The sequence below is a fragment of the Symphalangus syndactylus genome, chromosome 1, assembly GCF_028878055.3.
Source record: "Symphalangus syndactylus isolate Jambi chromosome 1, NHGRI_mSymSyn1-v2.1_pri, whole genome shotgun sequence".
NCBI classification, from domain to species: domain Eukaryota; kingdom Metazoa; phylum Chordata; class Mammalia; order Primates; family Hylobatidae; genus Symphalangus; species Symphalangus syndactylus.
Genome location: NC_072423.2, coordinates 62,834,731 through 62,848,153, shown reverse-complemented (window position 1 = coordinate 62,848,153; position 13,423 = coordinate 62,834,731). Strand labels below are relative to the sequence as shown.

Genomic DNA, 13,423 nt, shown 5'->3' with positions numbered 1-13,423 from the left:
TTCATGTTCATTGCAGCATTATTCACAATAGCCAAGAAGCAACCAAATGTCCATCAACAGATGAATAGACAAAATGTGGTGTATGTAGATATATGCAATGGAACATTATTCCCCCTTAAAAAAGAAGGAAATTCTGTCATAGGCTACAATATAGATGAACCTTGAGAACCTTATGCTAAGTGAAACAAGCCAGTCACAAAAGGACGAATACTTCATGATTCCATTTATATGAGTTATCTGAAAAAGTCAATTCTTAGCAACAGAAATTAGAATAGTGGTTGCCAGGGGCTGGGGAGGGGAAAAAGGGAATTTTTCAATGGGTACGGAGTTTCCCTTTTGCAAGCTGGTAAGTTCTAGAGATCTGTTGTGCAATGTTGTGCTTATAGTTAACAATACTGTACAGTTAAAAATGGCTAAGATGGTAAATTTCATGTTGTGTGTTTTTTACCACAATAACAATTAAAATAAAATAATATAAACATTTGTGCAAGAAAAGATTGTATTCTCTGTTACCGTTGTGTACGTTTAATGAATGACCTGAGCTGAATGACTCAGTCGGTTTCCATATGCCTGCCTTCCCTCTTTCTCACTCACCTTATGTTTGCACAAACAAAAGCACATTTAAAAGATAAGTAGGACCCTGGGAATTTTATTTCATTTTATTGCCCCTTATTCCCTGCCTTCATTTTTTTTCCTTCCTTCATGGGAATAACCCAGGACACCTGACTTCTAAATGTAAATACTCCAGGAGGCAGGTATTTCCCCATCTTATTTCATTTCTCCCTATGCATTTTAAGTGTCTTTTCTTTGATTCATTCAGGGTGTCTGCCTCTAAGGAACCCCTGGAAGTGAGCCTGCCTAAGGAAGACCCTGTCTTTCTTTTTCCATGTGTAGGGAAACTTCAGACATGCCAGCAGCCGTGCCCCGGTGTCTAGGGAGGAGCTGATGACAGTGCTGTCTAGACTGGCAGATGTGCGTATCCAAGGCCTCCACTTCACAGAGACTCAAAGGCTCACCCTGAGTGAGGTGGGGCTAGAGGAAGCCTCTGACACAGGAAGTGGACGCATAGCACATGCTGTGGAAATGTGTGCCTGCCCCCCTGCCTACGCTGGTGACTCTTGTCAGGTAGGAAGTTTTCCCATCCACAACATTCCCCTAGGGAGCTCCTGTGGCTGTTTTTGGCTGCTGTCCAGCACTGCCGGTGGTTTGAGGCCCTCTGTTGTTTCTCTGTTCAAGTTTCTGCAGGGCTTATCTTATATCTTACTTAGATTCCCTTCAGGAATTAAATGTGAAAAAGACATCATCAGTGTCTCAGAATTCACAGGAGTTCAATAGATGCTGAGGGTTAAAAAAATCCGGAGTAGGAAAATAATATACTATAGTTTCAAATAGCTAGAAGGAGGATATTGACTGTTCCCAGCACAAAGAAATGATCAATGTTTGAGATGATGGATATGCTAATTACCTTATCTGATCACTAAACGTTGTATGTATCACAACATCACTATGTACTCCATAAGTATTATCATTATTATTTATCAATTTTTGAAATAAAATATTTTTTAAATGAAGGAGCTCACCAGTCAGCATCTTAGTATTTGAGCCCCTGCTTTCCCAATAACTGACCTTATACCTTTCTCTAATCCGGAGCCTCCCTCCACCCGCTCTCAACTCCCCAGTAGAGTTGAATTCCAGAGAATATCCTGGATTTCTTAGAGGACATTATGTTCTAGCTTGCAGCAGGACTCTCATTGTTTGAGGTCCAGTCAACCAGAGCTGTCTTCAGATGATTAAAATGTGCCATAAAATGAAACTATTTAATTTCTCTGGCTATAAATATGTCTTTTCTTAAAGATCAGGGCAAAAGCACAATGTTAGCATGATTAATAAAAACAGCAAACACTCATTCTGTGTATTCCATACATCCATAAGTACGTAGGCTTAGCAAAACCTTTCACTTTCTTTCCTGGCCCCCTGGTAGCTGAAAACCCGAAGGTGATCTGTGCATACAAGTTCCCACTTTTTAAACCTGCAAAAACAAATCTGACCTGCTGTGGTCTTCTGGGAATTCCCAAGTTGTAATATTTAGCCCACAGGTTGCCTGCATTCTTCCCCTTCCTCCATCGCTTTTCTAGCCTGATTAAAATTGATAGCCTGAGGGAAATAGAGGGACTCTGGATTTCCACCCTCCTACCCAGGGCGTGTTCCCTGCCCGTGACTCAGCCTGTGATTTAGGGCGTCTGCAGGGTGAGGTGGGTGGAAGGTGATGCCCGCCCCACCTCACAGGAATTACAGAGCGGTGCGCTTACCTGTGGGACTGTTAAGTGTTCTCTGGCACAGGCTGACTCATGTGTGAAGTTTAAAGGTGGGGCCCCTGCCGCAGACAGCCTTCCTTACCTGAGTCAGGCAGGCCCGGGCACTGAGCAGGAAGGGCAGGTATAAGAGGAAGAGGCAGAGGTTCCTGCGCAGCCAGCGGACGCCCAGGAACCAGGATGCCTCCAGCAGTGAGGCGGTCAGCCTGCAGCATGGGATGGCTGTGGATCTTTGGGGCAGCCCTGGGGCAATGTCTGGGCTACAGTTCACAGCAGCAAAGGGTGCCATTTCTTCAGCCTCCCGGTCAAAGTCAACTGCAAGCGAGTTATGTGGAGTTTAGACCCAGCCAGGTAACGTCCTTTTAAGTTTTGGTTTGGGGTGGGGAAGAGTTTCCAGCTTTGTGACATTCTAAGTTACAGTTATGGTGATTAATGAGTAAATGGGTGGACTGAGGAGGGGCTGATGGCCTCCCAGTCACCTTGACTGGCAGTGTTTATTACAGTGCCTGACAGATTGCTCTCCCAAGCTATTAACCGCAAACCCCATTAACATCAGCCCACCTGGAAATGCCCAGACAGTTAAGAGCTTGAATGCTTGCGGGATGTTAATATACGATGAAACTTTATGCCCTTTAGAGACTATCCCAAGCCTCAGAACAAAAGAGTCCAATGCCTCTAACTTTCCAAATGCTACTTGGAAGAAAATTTACCCACAGGGGGAAAAAAATGAGAAAGAGTGAAATCCAATGCTTAAGAAAGGTGGTCAAAGTTTGCATAATACCTAAAAGACATGCTTCCATTTGCCAGGCATGAAACATTAAGAAATTCTGCTCTCTTTAAACTTCCTGGATGCTGCCTGTATTCTTACAGAGAAATAGATCCTATGGCTACAGATATAGCCCTGGAAACTGGATTAGGGACATAATCTTATCATTTGTATATAATTTGTATTACAAAATTTTACTGGAAAACTTAACATAAAACATCATCATGTTAACTAGTTATAAAACCCCTGTATTGAAATAATGTATTAGAACACATTTTCATTTAAAAGTGAGTGTTCAATATAATCTGAATACTTGAACTGATTTTTTTGTAGAATGTGGTTTTGCTTGCTTTTTATAAGAGGTGAAAAAATGATTCTATTTTAGTAACTGACAAATCCTCAGAGTCATATGATATGTAACTCTTGCAGAGTATATTTTCTGCTTGTGATCAAAAGCAAATTAAGATGAGTGATTTAGTTTTAATCAGGATAGACTATACTCCCCCAAAGCATGTTTAATTAAGGCTTTTTCTCAAGCATGTTGTCATAAACTAACCAGATCTATCTGCTTATTTGAATAACTTGCTCTTTACCAAATGTGATTATTTTGTAAGCAGGTAATGTGATATACACTGATAATTATAAGTTACTTGCCACTTATTAGGACAGATTGTATAATAGATAGAATGACACCATCATTGGCTGCATTTCATTCACATGTAAATCTCAGTTGTGCTTTCAACAAAATAACATTCCTTTCATACTTTGATTCTCCTTTAGGCAAGCCTATTCATATAACAACATAATCTATTTATTTGCAATGTACTCTTTGCCCTAAACACGGTTCCTAATAGCTTAAAGGAACATTATATTGGAAACTGTGGTCTTACTGTGCATGATCTATATTCATTGGTAATTTTGGAAGGGGCTCTAGCAACACCTGGGAGATTCCACTCCTGAAGCACATGAGGCTTCTGCCTCTCTCTCCTGTCAGGTGGCTTCTTTCTCTCTCCACTGGACCAGGTAGAGACCTTTATGGCCATGAGTGAATAAGAATGGACTGTTGGCTTCAAGATTTCCTTTGAGTATAGTTTCCAAGTTTTACAGACATATGTGCTATTACATTACAAATCTAAGAAGATTTGATAAAAGACTATCCTTTATCTTGAAATAGTTTTCTTGATGCTTTCAAGATAGGGTATATAGGAGATCAGAGAAACAAATTAGGGGCAATATCTGATCTTATTTATTTATTTATTTATTTATTTATTTATTTATTAGACAGGGTTTCACTGTTGTTGCCCAGGCTGGATTGTGGTGGCGCAGTCATGGCTCACTGCAACCTCCACCTCCCAGGTTCAAGCGATCCTCCCACCCCAGCCTCCCGAGTAGCTGGGACTATAGGCATGTGCCACCATGCCCGGCTAATTGTTGTATTTTTTGGTAGAGACGAGGTTTCACCATGTTGCCCAGGCTGATCTCGAACTGCTGGGCTCAAGTGATCCACCCGCCTTGGACTCCCAAAGTGCTGGAATTATAGGCTTGAGCCACCACAACCAGCCAATATGTGATTTTAATCTGTGCGCTGATTTGCTCTACCAAAATAAAGGACATGTCTATAATTTCCTTTAAAGACAGAAATCTAAATAATTTTAATGGCTGGTATAAGAAGAATTGTTTTTTTTTTTCTATTGGAGGGATTCTTAACTAGAATCCTTTTAAAAAGATATTAGTTCATGAAAAGAAAATTATAAGTCTTTTCATCCAGATGAAAATGCATAACTTGTGTTATACTGGAGAGAGATAATATACAGAAGATAGAAATAATCAAATCAAGATTGAACAAGGAAACAAGACCAACCCAAGGAGAGTCCCTCAGGCTGAGCCTCTGTGTGTTCGGGTGGACCAGATGTTCGTGAACAGTCCTGTATGGGAACCTCATGCGCACTCCCCTCCCCTGGCTTCTCTGTTGCCCATGGCCTAGTGAGTGGCAATGAAGTGACTCTACTGATTGTGGCATGATTATCTAAATCTCAGTTAAGACTCCTATTCCCCCCAACCCACTCCTCCTCCTATACTGCCCCCTCACCAGCCCAAACCCACACTTGGAGAGAAAACGGCTACCCAAAGATAATTTGGACTTGAAGTGATTTGCTTAGATGTCCTCCCCTCTAAGGACGAGTCTCTTTATTTGTCCGTTTCCACCTTCTCCACCTGCCCACAAAACAGTTGCTGTGAGAAGAGAGGAGTCCCTTCTCACCCCCCACCTCCACACGTGCCCTGTCTCTGATTTCCCCACCATGCATCTCACACTCCCACCAGGGCATGAAAACCAAACAGCTTGAGAGAAAAACAAGTGGACATGACAGGTGGTTGAAATTAGAAATATTCACACTGACTGAAGGAAAGAAGGTTTGAAAAATGAATGCTTCAGCTGGGCTCAGTGGTGCACGTGCCTGTGGTTCCAGCTACGTTGGAGGCTGAGGCAGGAGGATTGCTTGAGCCCAGGAGCCTAAGACTCTAGTGCACTATGATCACACCTATGAATAGTCACTACACTCCAACCTGGGCAGCAGAGTGAGACCCTGTCTCTAAAAAATAAAAATGATGTGAATGCTTCACAGTGAGAGGTGTCACATGCTTTGGATAGTAATTGTTTTCTTTCTTTGTACTGATTAAACACTTTGTTTGAAAAATAGGGTTGTAGCCCTGGATACTATCGGGATCATAAAGGCTTGTATACTGGACGGTGTGTTCCCTGCAATTGCAACGGACATTCAAATCGATGCCAGGATGGCTCGGGCATATGTGTTGTGAGTAAATTGACACTTTAATGCTATCAGCAGGCAATCTGTTTCTCCTCCATTCCTCTGTACTATGCCCGAAGACATCAACATTACATCTCCTGCCAAACCCTAAATAGAGGTCGCTCTGTGAATATACGAGGCTCCATTATCAGGCTGAATTATTTTACATTTCATTTTTTCCTCCATTTTAACATGCACCATTAAAAGATCGCTGCTGTCTGGGCAATTAAATTACACTTTAGCTTCTAAATCTCTCTTTCATGAAATAATAGTAATGGGTGGACCTTCGAAGTTAATTCTTGCCAGGACAAAACTAATCCAAGCCATTACTTTGGGTCCCAATTTTGTTGGGGTGGCAGGAAGTTACAGGAGGGGGGCTTGTTGCTGTCAGATGTCCAGTAACTCAAGAAAGCAGCCAGGGAGCAGGGGATTTGAGGAGGGATTAAGGCTCATAAGAAATCAGTGCAACATTAACTGGGCATGGTGGCAGGTGCCTGTAATCCCAGCTACTCAGGAGACTGAGGCAGGAGAATCGCTTGAACCCTGGAGGCAGAGGTTGCACTGAGCCGAGATCGTGCCACTGCACTGCAGCCTGGGCAACAAGAACAAAACTCCGTCTGCACTCCATCCGCCCCCACACCATAAACAACAACAAACAGAAATCAGTCCAACACAAGCTTCACTATTGCCAAGACAGAGTAGGGCTTGGAGAAGACAGGTGAGGGAAAGTGCTGCTCACCCCTCCCGTCCTCACAACATCCTCCGCCTGCCTGTTCCCTATATTGACTATATTTTCTCATGGCCTCAAGGCTGTCTTGGATGACTACAGCATATCCACTGGAACATGATCTTATTTTGGAATATTTTATAAAATATTTCTACCTAAAATTAGTTTCTTAGGAAATTTTTCTTATGCATCCCGAAGCAGAACCTTTTTTATTCTGCTTTTTCCATTTGTTTCATTAGAGTTCTTCCCCCTGGTAACCAGGGCCTCCCCAGTGAGGAAAATGGACAGTGAAAAAGAGGGAGCATACTCCAGGAATACAGGGCTTCAGTTGTGTTGTGCCCTTTTGGAAATGCACTCCTCTGGCACAAATTTTCTTTGCACTGTGTAATGCAACTAGAGTGTGTTTCAAGTATGAGTTCTTAGACCGTATTAAGCTTGTTCACTGTGGCCCAGGGAACTGCTTCCTCTGCAAGATGGGACAGGCTAGAACAGGAAATTGTTGTGAAGAGCCACCTGATAGAATATTTTGTTGGACTGTAACGTTATAAATTCAAAAAGAGTAAAAGGTATTGGGAAATACTGTTTTCCAGCTCGTTAGTATTCCTATAGAATAGTTCATGTTTGATATTGTATGTTTTGTGTAACACAGGTAGATGCTTTAATTAAGAATAAATATGTTGGCCGGGCACGGTGGCTCATGCCTGTAATCCCAGCACTTTGGGAGGCTGAGGCAGGCGAATCATGAGGTCAGGAGTTCGAGACCATTCTGGCTAACACGGTGAAACCCTGTCTCTACTAAAAAATACAAAAAATTAGCTGGGCGTGGTGGTGGGCGCCTGTAGTCCCAGCTACTTGGGAGGCTGAGGCAGGAAAATGGCATGAGCCCAGGAGGCGGGGCTTGCAGTGATTGCACCACTGCACTCCAGCTTGGGTGACAGAGCAAGACTCTGTCTAAAAAAAAAAAAAAAAACAAAAAAAGAATAAATATGTTATCAGTGAACCATTGCCAGATGTCAAGCCCATTCTTATGAAAGCTGCCAAAGAACAAAGGGAGGGTTTGTTTTTGTAGTCACCCACTGAAAGGAAAACTTGTGAGAGTCATAATTCATATTTTAATCAAACAAGATTTTCTTTCCCATTTTCTTTTTTTTGTAGTTCTGTCTTCACTTGTCCCTAATGGCCATGTGGCCGCCAGAGACTCTTCATTCAGGAAATCCTCACTGAGCATTTGCTAGCGTGGCAGATACTGAGCTAAGTGCTGGAGTTAAAATCATCAGACCTAATCCCTACACTCATGGGGCTTGCTGTCTAGTAGGGAATGTGTATGTGTGTACACACTCACACACACGCACACACACACACACGGAGCCCGTGTCTGCACTCAACTAACAGCTCCATGGCAAGTCCTGAGTGCTGATGCTGCCCTGAATTGTGTCCACTGCATGGAAGCCGAGAATGCATTCCTTGTTCTCAAAGAACAGTTGAGAGGAAATCCAGTACATTTGAATATCAAATGGGCCTTCTGTCTGATTTCATTGCAAATTGACCTCCACCTCTCAAGGTCCAAAGTAAATGTCTAACATCAGGACCTTCACCCAGTGCAAATCTTCAAGACATTTCAAGAATAGACTCTGAAGTTTGAAAAGATAAGTAGCCTAACGTTTTGCCAGTACAGCAGTAGGTGTCCAGTGTCAAGGGCAGAAGTAGCGGGTGATGTGGGTGCCACCGTCCAGAGGGACCTGCGATGATGGCCTCTTCCTATGTGCTGGGACCCCTGTCTCTTCCTCTTCTCATTGCCCCAATTTCTCCCCATATTTTCTCCTCTCCCCCCAATTCCCCTTCCTGTCTACTATCCCCGTCACCCCTTATTTTCCTCTCCGTTCCCATTTCCCTCCCCTATTCTTTTTCTGTCTTTCTTCATCTTCCTTCTTTTATTTTCTGCTACTTGAGACCATCTTCCCCTCTGTAGTTGCAATGGAATTTCCGAATGATTTATCTGAAATTCACAGCTGAAGTGGTGCTCCTCTGAGGCTCACAGACGGAAGGAAGCCCACGACCCTCAGCACAGTATTGGGGGCTCTTTCCAGCTGCATCCTGCCTCCTTGCACTTCTGCCTTGGGCACGCCCTTTGCTTTTCATTCCCTCCACACACTGTCATGCTATTGTGAGACTGAGGTTCTGCACGCTGTGTCCCCTGTGCCTGGAATGCCCTTCCCTCACTTTTGCCTTAGTGAATCCCTGTCCTTCTGCGGCCCTCACAGGCAGGCCCTCCTCCTGCTCTCGTGGGATGCTGGCACACTTGTGTCCTATTTTCCACGTGATATTGAATATGTCTATTCACAGGACTACATGTAACCCGAGTCGAGGGACCAACCCATCTTTACATCGCTAGAGCCTAGCATAGTTGGGCATATAGTAAATGCCTAATAGATATTTGGTGACAAATGGAGCTAGGAGAGCACATGCCATGGGAGTGGACGTGGGCTTCTGCAGCATTCGTTCATTCGTTTATTCACAGTAAAACACAAGGAACCTGAAGGGAGGTGCTCCAAGTTTCCAGGACTGAGGACAGTTTCCAGGGTGGCCACTCTCAACTGACAGTGAAGGGTTTCTCACATATTCTTACGGGACTTTGTCAAGCAACACGGGTTTTGACACTCCTCCTTGATCCTCTCCTCTCACCCCTGTGAAGGACCAGTATTCAGTGATTTTAGTAGGATACGGATGTCCTCACCTCAATTCTTGCATCTGTACCTTCTTGCTTCTCCAATGTGTTCAGCCTCAGAGCTAAGTAGACACAGGACTGAAATATATCTATACGGTCGTGTTCTACTTTTAAATTGTCATTTGGATTAAAAGAGAAAGAGAACTAAAATGGAAACGTATTAGTTCCAAAGGACTGATGTCTTATGAGAGAGTCAGGGCAGCTGAAGACTGGGTGAGGGTGAGGGAAGCCGCTGGTGTCTTCCTCAGTCACCCCTGAGAGGACTCCTCTGTGGAGCTAATCAACTGCAAGGAAGATTGTTCCCAGTGTCCAGACCTCAAGGAGTCTGGACCCATAGTGCAGTGAGATTTGGGGAAGGAAGGATTCCGGATAGGGGTGAGCTTTCTGATGATAAGCAAATGTGAACACGTGAGCAGCATCCTACTTTAAAGCCCCTCCCCATGCTCTGAAATACTAATATCTTATGTTTATAGCACAATTTTATAGCTAGGAAAAAAATATGAAAGGTATTTTAACATCTTAGTGTTTTGTGTAATTTTCAGTTACTCAAAGGTTAGTGAAGGATGGATTTGCTCAATCTGGACAAACTGACAGCATTTATGATGGAAGGGCAACCTTTTTCATTATGAACAAACCATGTCCTCTTAGGATATAAACGTTTTTCCCAGCCTACCTTCAGATATTATTTAAAAACTCACACTCATGGCTAGGCGCGATGGCTCATGCCTATAATCCCAGCACTTTGGGAGGCCGAGGCAGGCGAATCATGAAGTCGGGAGTTTGAGACCATCCTGGCCAACATGGTGAAACCCTGTCTTTACTAAAAATACAAAAATTAGCTGAGTGTGGTGTTGGGCGCCTGTAATCCCAGCTACTCGGGAGGCTGAGGCAGGAGAATCACTTGAACCCGGGAGGCAGAGGTTGCAGTGAGCTGAGACTAGGCCATTGCACTCCAGCCCGGGCGACAGTGCAAGAATCTGTCTGAAAACAAAACAAAACAAAAAACAAAACACAAAACCCCTGACACTCATTAAAGTTTCCTACTCGAGCAACACCTCTGCATACAGAAGTAAAATACATAGGCAAATGTTTAAAATTATACTTATTCCAGCCCATAAAATTAACACAAAGTGTCTCCATATTAGCAAATGCCCACAGCAAGGGGAGTTTTTCTGGATGTTTCTGTGCATTTAGATCTTTTTTGCTAGGGTAACACCAAGAAAATAAATTTGACCCAATCCACTAGGTTTTGTCTCAATAGACCACTTGGTTGCAAAATTATTTCATCTCAACACTTTACTGAAGAACAAATTTCATTAGACAGCAACTTTGATGTGAAAATAATTGGATTTACATAAATAAAAAGCTTAGATAACATTAATTTCTTGCTTCTTTGGGACACTGGAATTCAGTTGAGTGTTTTCTTCGGATACTGTGCAACTTTTTATTGTTTTAGCAAATTCTGTGTTAAGAACTCATTTCAATAATATCACTCTTCAGTATATCATTGTTAGGTGAACCATGAAGTAAAATGAGGGTAATTTTCATCAAAGCAGTGCTAAGGGGAAGAAAGAAAAGAATTTACATTTCCCAAGAGCTTAGTACACTTGCTTTTTTAAATCCTCCCAACAGCCTTAGAAAGTGGGCATTATCCTAACTACATTTTGAGAAAATGATAATTGTATGTAAATCATACCCTAGTAACATTGATATAAGTAAAATTGATACAATTGAAAGGATCTTGCCCCAGGACTCCGTGACCTTGAGATGCTGGAGTGGGATGGAGACTCAGCTGGCTTGTCCCCACTATGTCGCGCTGCCAATGTTAAGCACCGCGTCACTGAGGGAAGGGCACTTACCCCTCGTTTCTAACACCAGCAATGATTAGAGGGACAGGGAAAATACATGGTTAGAGAAGCTGATATCACTACAAAGTCAGAGGACTTAAGTTCTAGTCATGTGACTAAGTAAGATTACAGTGATCTCAGAAGTAGAGACTGTACCGGCTGCTGTGAATTGTGCTGTTCACCTGTCCCTAGAACTGTCAGCACAACACCGCGGGAGAGCACTGTGAACGCTGCCAGGAGGGCTACTATGGCAACGCTGTCCACGGATCCTGCAGGGCCTGCCCATGTCCTCACACCAACAGGTACCGTAGCAGCTTCTTATAACCTACAGGGACCCAAAGTCGTTTGGTGGCTGCCTAGGACTAGGGGTGGGAGAGCAGGTGGGGAGAATGGGAAGTGATTGCCAAAGGGTCTGGGATTTCTTTTTGAAGGGATGAAAACATTTTCAAATTGACTGTGGTGATGGTTGTACAATTCTGTGAATATAGTATAAGCCACTGAATTGTACAGTTTACGTGATGAATTGCATGTGTGAATTTTATCTCAATAAAGCTGTGATATGAAAATGAACAAACACGACATACAAGAAAACAAATGAATAGGCCGGGTGCGGTGGCTCACGCCTGTAATCCCAGCACTTTAGAAGGCTGAGGAGGGCGGATCACTTGAGGTCAGGAGTTCGAGACCAGCCTGGCCAACATGGTGAAACCCCATCTCTACTAAAAATACAAAAATTAGCTTGTAATCCAGCTATTCGGGAGGCTGAGGCAGGAGAATAGCTTGAACACAGGAGGCAGAGGCTGCAGTGAGCTGAGATTGTACCACTGCACTCCAGCCTGGGCAAGAGAGCGAGACTCCATCTTAAAAAAAAAAAAAAAAAAAGAAAAGAAAACAAACAGAAACTATCTTTCCAAGTTGTATCCTTCCAGGCTTTTCCTTTCCCTCTTTTCTTTTACTGTTCATTCAGTGGCTAAGCAGCTACTTCTCGAGCACCCATGACAGGGCCACGCCTCAGCCCTCTCTATGTGATGAGGAAGCTGAAGGAAGAAGACAGAGGCAGTCCCTGTTCTCCTGGAGCTTGACCTAGAGTGTGGCAGGGAGAGAGAGAAAGGGTGGGAGTCATCACACTCAATAAATACACACACTAATCAGTAAGAAGTATAATTGGAGATAGAGATGACATTTTCTGCTATAGGCTGTGTCACTGACAGTGATTTAGAGGGGTGGCCAAGGAGGCCTGAAGTTAGATAGAGGAAGCCTTGGCAGTATTTTGGCCACGAGGCTCCTAGGCAAGGATGAAACAGAAGGAAACGGCCTGTGACGATGTGTTCAAGGGCAGTGATAAGGCAGGAGTGGCCGAAGTACAGTGTGAAGAGGGCCAGAGGTGAGGTTGGTGGAGCAACCAGGACCCAGATCCTGCAGAACCCTGCAGGCTGTGGTCAAGCATCTGGATCTTATCCTCAGTGCGATGGAAATTTTGGAACAGTTCTGAGCCACTGAGTGATCTGAGCTCTCATTCGGACTCCAGAGTGACCAATAGACTACATAGGTAGGAAGCCACCGCTGTGTTTTCAAGGTAACCCCCTCTCTCCTTAAGTGTGGCACCTTGTCATATCCTTACTCATCACAAAGGGTTCACTGTGGGCCCAAGCAAAGAATGATGTAACAAACTAAGTGAAGCAAGAGTTGTTTTGAAAATCAAGAAGATACTGAGAACATCTCACTAGTACATAGACTCAGAAACAAGTGTGGATCACAAAGGCAGGCCTATATCAGCCCTTAACAGACACATGGGCCAAGTCCTAACATTGCCAGAAGTCATGTGCCAAGTGTGGCTTTTCTGGAGAGACCTATTTGGAATGCTCGCCCTGCTTTGCTGTCTGTGTCTTTGATACTAGTGAAGCCCGCCCCATCCTGCAGCTTTATTTGTCAAGGGATCGATCACTTGAGCTTGCCCAGACTTGTTTGAAGAGCAGCTGGCAAAAGTAGAAAGCAGCAAGATTTCCACTGGGGTGCTTGGAAAAAGTTTTTCATTTTCGTTTGCAAAGCATAGTAGCATCAAGGTCAGCTTCCAGCTTCCATGCAGTTGAAGTAACACGTAGGTCGGATTTATCAGTAAAACTCTGTTTTTATCTACTTCTCCTTCCCTCAATATTAATAGTGCTGACCAATGTCTAACTGTCTCTTGGGAGGCTTCCTTACCAGTGAATGGAGTGATAGTCCCTCAGATGTCATCAGT

The 13,423-nt window shown here is 43.6% G+C and overlaps 1 protein-coding gene and 1 pseudogene across 4 annotated transcripts in view; one reads left to right on the top strand and one right to left on the bottom strand.

The window, feature by feature from the left end:
- The window catches only part of LOC129459399 (small ribosomal subunit protein eS10-like), a 294,302-nt pseudogene that overhangs the window by 203,175 nt on the left and 77,704 nt on the right, over positions 1–13,423 (bottom strand).
- The window catches only part of LAMA3 (laminin subunit alpha 3), a 270,663-nt gene that overhangs the window by 185,711 nt on the left and 71,529 nt on the right, over positions 1–13,423 (top strand). For 2 of the 4 annotated variants that reach the window (XM_055235914.2, XM_055235907.2), the window contains exons 38-40: positions 895–1,125; positions 5,778–5,891; positions 11,377–11,486. In XM_055235914.2, the coding sequence (XP_055091889.2) occupies positions 895–1,125; positions 5,778–5,891; positions 11,377–11,486 (455 nt within the window). Of the gene's footprint in view, positions 1–894; positions 1,126–2,309; positions 2,664–5,777; positions 5,892–11,376; positions 11,487–13,423 lie in introns of those variants that run through there. The other 2 variants (XM_055235916.2, XM_055235923.2) reach the window with 2 other exon arrangements.